The sequence below is a fragment of the Ciona intestinalis genome, unplaced genomic scaffold (assembly GCF_000224145.3).
Source record: "Ciona intestinalis unplaced genomic scaffold, KH HT000581.1, whole genome shotgun sequence".
Taxonomy (NCBI): Eukaryota; Metazoa; Chordata; class Ascidiacea; order Phlebobranchia; family Cionidae; genus Ciona; species Ciona intestinalis.
Window position 1 is genome coordinate 2,244 of NW_004190902.1, and position 5,169 is coordinate 7,412.

A 5,169-nucleotide genomic window follows, 5' to 3' on the forward strand; every position below is an offset into this window, starting at 1 on the left:
CGGAAGATCAAACAGAATCGGTTCTTTTATCTCGATCTTCATTTCTTGGCTTACGAGGCTTCCGTCACCACTTCCTTCACTAGGGGGAGCTAGAGTATGCTCCTGGGGGGGACAGATATTTGGGGATCAAATAAATATCCTAAAAACAATTACATAACGAACAAAAGCTTTTATGACACAAAGATTTTTGCAGAAAACTATTTAGTTGAGTCCTTTGGCAACACATGCTAGTGGGGTGGGGTCATGGACGGTATGTTGGGAGCCAAGGGGTGTGAACTTTTGAAACAGATGTGAAAACAACCTACAGTAAGTTTCAGCATTTTTAGTTTTACTATATTTCATAACAGCATTTACTCTGAACATAAAAAAAAGTATTTTTATACGCTTCCTTGCAGAGAATGACGATGCCATTTAGGCGAAATATATTTCTCTATTACCATTAGTGGTTGGACTTAATTTTTGTTGGTTTTGTTTTCGTAGCACAAGATCAATACTGTATTTGATATTTATATAATGTATAGGATTGTGGGAACAGGTTGCGTGTCTTATTCGCAACATTAGGGGTGAAATGTCACACCATATTTAGAAACAGGAATGACATTATACCAGCGGTTCCCAACTGGGGTCGCCTGACAATTTGCCTGGGGTCACCTGAGGCCTTCTGAGAAGTTTACAATTTCATTAGTTTAGAAATTTAAAAAGTTAACTCCTAACAATGGGCAGCTCATCACAGAGCGCACCGCGATTTTACTAGAGTACTAGACAAACTAGAACACCCTGGGCCTCATTACAGGATTTTCGTTTAATAATGGCAAATATGCTCGGAAAGCAAGATTTTAACGGCAGTTTAGCGGCTATGAAAAATTACAGGATTTACTCGTTTGATTTTAGGTAATTCATTACGTCACAAAGGCCTTTACCATGAAAATAAAAATTTAATTGCTGATTGCTGAAATGCATTTAAGCAAAAGTTGGACTTGAGGTCGCGATTTTATTGAATTCCCGGCATCAACCAAAGGTAGCCTAGCCTACATAACTTTCAAAAGCGACCCAACTAATTTTATCCTTGGGGTCACCGCAACTTGGCAAATGTTATAAAAGGGTCATGGCACCAGAAAGGTTGGGAACCGCTGCATTATACTTTAGTACCTTAGTTTTAAACTTAAAATAGCTTTGCTAGTAAAGACCACGCGGTTCCATACAACAACTGCTATTCACAACATAACCCCAGATTTTACAAAGCAAAAAAACTTACCTGTGGCGATGACTCATCAGAATTAATTAGCGATGACGCGGCAAGTTTGATTCTCTCAAACATGGACGGACGTAACGACTCGTGTTTAGTTTCGAAGCTCGAGCCACGAGATGATGATTTGCGATCTGGAGGTTCAGATTGGTTGGGGGGTTTCGACTCTTCAGTATTTAAAGCTGGAAATAATTTTTTGAGGTAATTTTGTGAATTATTTTGTTTGCACATTGTTTTCTATATAATATGGGTGAGGTCCTACAGTGAGGCACGCCATGGGACCTGGGATTTAGACCAGAGTTGTCCCATTACTGCAACATTGTATATACACATTCTATATGGGTGAGGTCCTACAGTGAGGCATGCCATGGGACCTGGGATTTAGACCAGAGTTGTCCCATTACCGCAACATTGTATATACACATTTTATATGGGTGAGGTCCTACAGTGAGGCATGCCATGGGACCTGGGATTTAGACCAGAGTTGGTCCATTACTCCAACATTGTATAGAGTCAAATTTTCACAAACTATTCATAAATAACTCCATTTATAAAATCACCTCTTGTAGTTTCAACCACAGCAGTATCTTGCTTCTGTGTTTCTACAGCAGCTGCCTGTGGATCATCATGTAGATATAAACCAGCCGATATATTACCAATAGTGGCCATCCACTCCTCATACTGATGTTTGCTTTCACCTTGTAAAACAACTACACGCCTGCTGTCTGATGATGTCACCTGTATATGGGTAGGGGGAAGTATTACTGTATGGTACGGTGGGAAAGATGGGACATATTTTCATTTTTATTTTCTCATCCCATTTGGTAGTAAAAAAAGAACATTCAAAGAATTCTAAAACCATATGCTCACGAATACCATGGACTGTTGTTAAATTGTTTAAAACACGATCAGGATATTTGGATATTATGTGCTAAAGGTGTCTCATCTTCCCCTCAGTAATATATTATACAATTTTTTCGATATAAAATCAGAGTGTAACCAATTTTTATAACTTTAAATAACTATTTTGAGCTAATAATGGTGATAATGCATTGTTTAATAAGACTGAAAGCCTGGTTGGGTTATGTGTTATATAATATTTTTGCACATAATCTGGTATAATGAATAAAAGAAAATAGTTGGCCCGTCTTGCCCCACCACACTCGTCCCATATTACCCCACTATACATGTCCCATTTCACCCCACCAAACACGTCCCATTTTGCCCCATGAAAACATGTTCCCTATTACCCCACCCCACTAAAAGTACAAGTTTAACCTGGAAAGCATTCCTTCGGTCATCTGTATCGATCCGATCCACTGTACAAGCATCAAGATCAAGAAATAATTGGCCGGCCACCTCACGTTTGGATTGTTGCATTAAGTTCCCACCTTGAGTGAAGAAGTAACTTCGATGCCATTGGGATAGTAAACCACCTCGACTGTGGGGTGGGGGGTGGGGGGGTTATTAGGGTGTGGTAATATATATGCTAGAGCTTGTACATGTATGTTCTACTTATATGGGTGAGGTTCTACAGTGAGGCATGCCATGGGACTTGGAATTTAGGCCAGAGCTGGCCCAACATTGTATATGCACATTCTATTGTATATAGGTGAGGTCCTATAGCGAGGCATGCCATGGGACCTGGTATTTAGACCAGAGTTGGCCCATTACCCCAACATTGTATATGCACATTCTATTGTATATGGGTAAGGTCCTATTTCTATTATTATAGTAAACCCAACGAAACATCATACAGGTATCACAATTTTTGCATAGAAATTATCAAAAACATAAACCACACCTTCTATAAAATAAATATCCGCTGATTTGTGTCCGCGATCGATCCACTGCAAGATCCGGGAAGTCCATGGAGGATGGAGGATCCGGGATGTAAGATCTTGTGCTTCCAGCATCCAATCTGTCCATACGCTCAACATCTAGGTCCCGCTTCTCACGGGCTTGCTCCTCTAACCTGGAATGGTTTAGTTATAGTGAGAGGAACTCAATTTGTTTTCTATATTATTTGGTTTATTTGGGACCCTAATCTGGGATGCAAAGAGTTTTATATAGGGGTATCAACAACAAAATAGTTTGGGAAAATTTAATAAGCTTAAATCTTTTTATGACCTGGTTTATGTTCATGCTTTTTTGTAATTACACGAGTTGATTTATTTTCTGTATCATTTTTTAATTATGGGTGTTTAACAACAACAAAAATAAGACATATCAAAAAGTTTTTATGTCTTTTTAAACTTTTTGTAACTCTTTATAATTCATAATGCATGTTGGACACACCTGACTTAAGAGTTAAACAAGACACATAAAAAGATCAAATCCTTATAACTTAATGTGTCAAGTGTATTCAATAACAATAGTAAGACAGCCATTAAAAACAAGTGGTTTACAATCAAAGACAGTTAAAATTAAAGTAATTAAAAATACCATTCTATATGGGTGAGGTCCTATTCTATGGCCTACTCTTAATCTCTAATCTGGGATGCATTATCACACATACATAACAGAAAAACATGATTCTAAAAGAGAGCATTTAAGTTCAGGTCCACCTAGGTAGCCTATGATATGTTTTTTTATCGAATATGTAGTTTTATTACTCACTTTGTTAAATTTTCATTAAGTTTGGTCAAAGTCTCTCCAATGTCTTTCTTGCATATCTCAGATCCCATTTGAAAATACCCAATCTGAAATACAATCAAAACTATTTAGGTTTCGTGACAAAAAAAGTTCCTACCCCTAATGCAAGGTATAGTGTTATAACTTATAACAAAAGATAATGCTATATCACATTCAAAACTATGTATTTTTTTTGTTAAAGAGGTTCACAACCGTGCTATAAAACAGATTATGACGCCTGCTTTTTCGAAACACTAGAACAGCAACTGTTGTGAGAATCGTGAAATAACTCCTTGTGTGTTTTAGTTATTTTTTAAATTGCTGTTAATAATATCTTACAATCTATAAAAACAGCATGATTTGTAAGCAATGGAAGTAAAGAATACCCGTGTTTCAACAACATTTAATGCAATATCTCATTATCTCAACACCAAATATGGGGTATATAACACCCTTTTTATAACAACATATGATTGCAATATTCCAACCCATACCTCTGACTGTAGAAAACTTATCACGGGGCGCAAGATTCCCCATTTCTTCTTCTCTTGTAGATTGTTTAAGAAGTTACAATACACCATTGAAGTCTGTGCGAAGAAATGATTGAATTTAAGCTATAAATAGTAATTCAGCTACCAGGTTTAATGCTCGACACTATTACCATTGTAGGCGTATGTGTCCTTAGGCAAAACACTATATGTGAATTGCTCCAACCCAGTGGCCACTAATGGGTTGTAGCATACTGGGTGTTAGAATAATGAGCTAACTGTAGCCTGTACCTAAGATTCAATGGCGTGGCATGCTCTGGGACCTCACTTATGTTAAAGAGAATTTATATATTAAGTTATACATTATAAACAGTGGTCATTTACTTTTTATAACCACTGGCAATTTATCATATCATTTTAAACTTCCAGCATTAAACCTCATGTTTGATGCAAGCCACTAGTAAATAACACCAAAGCAAAGAAACCACCTTAAGTTTAAATATTACTTACATTATGAAATCCTTTCCTTGAAGCATACAAAGCATCTGTGGCTTCTTGCCAACCCTGGATTACAAGATGTCATTATAACATTATTACTTAAGTATAATACCCATTATATATAGACTATTACTTATTTACATACAAACTTAATGGGGTGAACTATATAAAACAGTACATTGTATGGTTAATTGGTTACATTAGTTGGATTGCACATCATATATAGTGGATTAAATACACCTCATTACCCTTTACCTATATACTTAATGCAGTTAGCATATAATACAATAACACAGTACATGG

General features: G+C 36.8%; 1 protein-coding gene across 1 annotated transcript in view; it reads right to left on the reverse strand.

Moving 5' to 3' along the window:
* The window catches only part of LOC101243181 (DCC-interacting protein 13-alpha-like), a gene marked incomplete at both ends in the record, with an annotated part of 7,147 nt that extends 2,215 nt beyond the window's left edge, over window positions 1-4,932 (reverse strand). The window contains 7 exons of the mRNA XM_018816725.1: window positions 1,256-1,428; window positions 1,807-1,984; window positions 2,525-2,687; window positions 3,051-3,221; window positions 3,866-3,948; window positions 4,375-4,467; window positions 4,879-4,932. Coding sequence (XP_018672270.1) covers window positions 1,256-1,428; window positions 1,807-1,984; window positions 2,525-2,687; window positions 3,051-3,221; window positions 3,866-3,948; window positions 4,375-4,467; window positions 4,879-4,932 — 915 coding nt within the window. The remainder of the gene's footprint in view (window positions 1-1,255; window positions 1,429-1,806; window positions 1,985-2,524; window positions 2,688-3,050; window positions 3,222-3,865; window positions 3,949-4,374; window positions 4,468-4,878) is intronic.
* Between the last annotated feature and the right edge of the window lie 237 nt (window positions 4,933-5,169).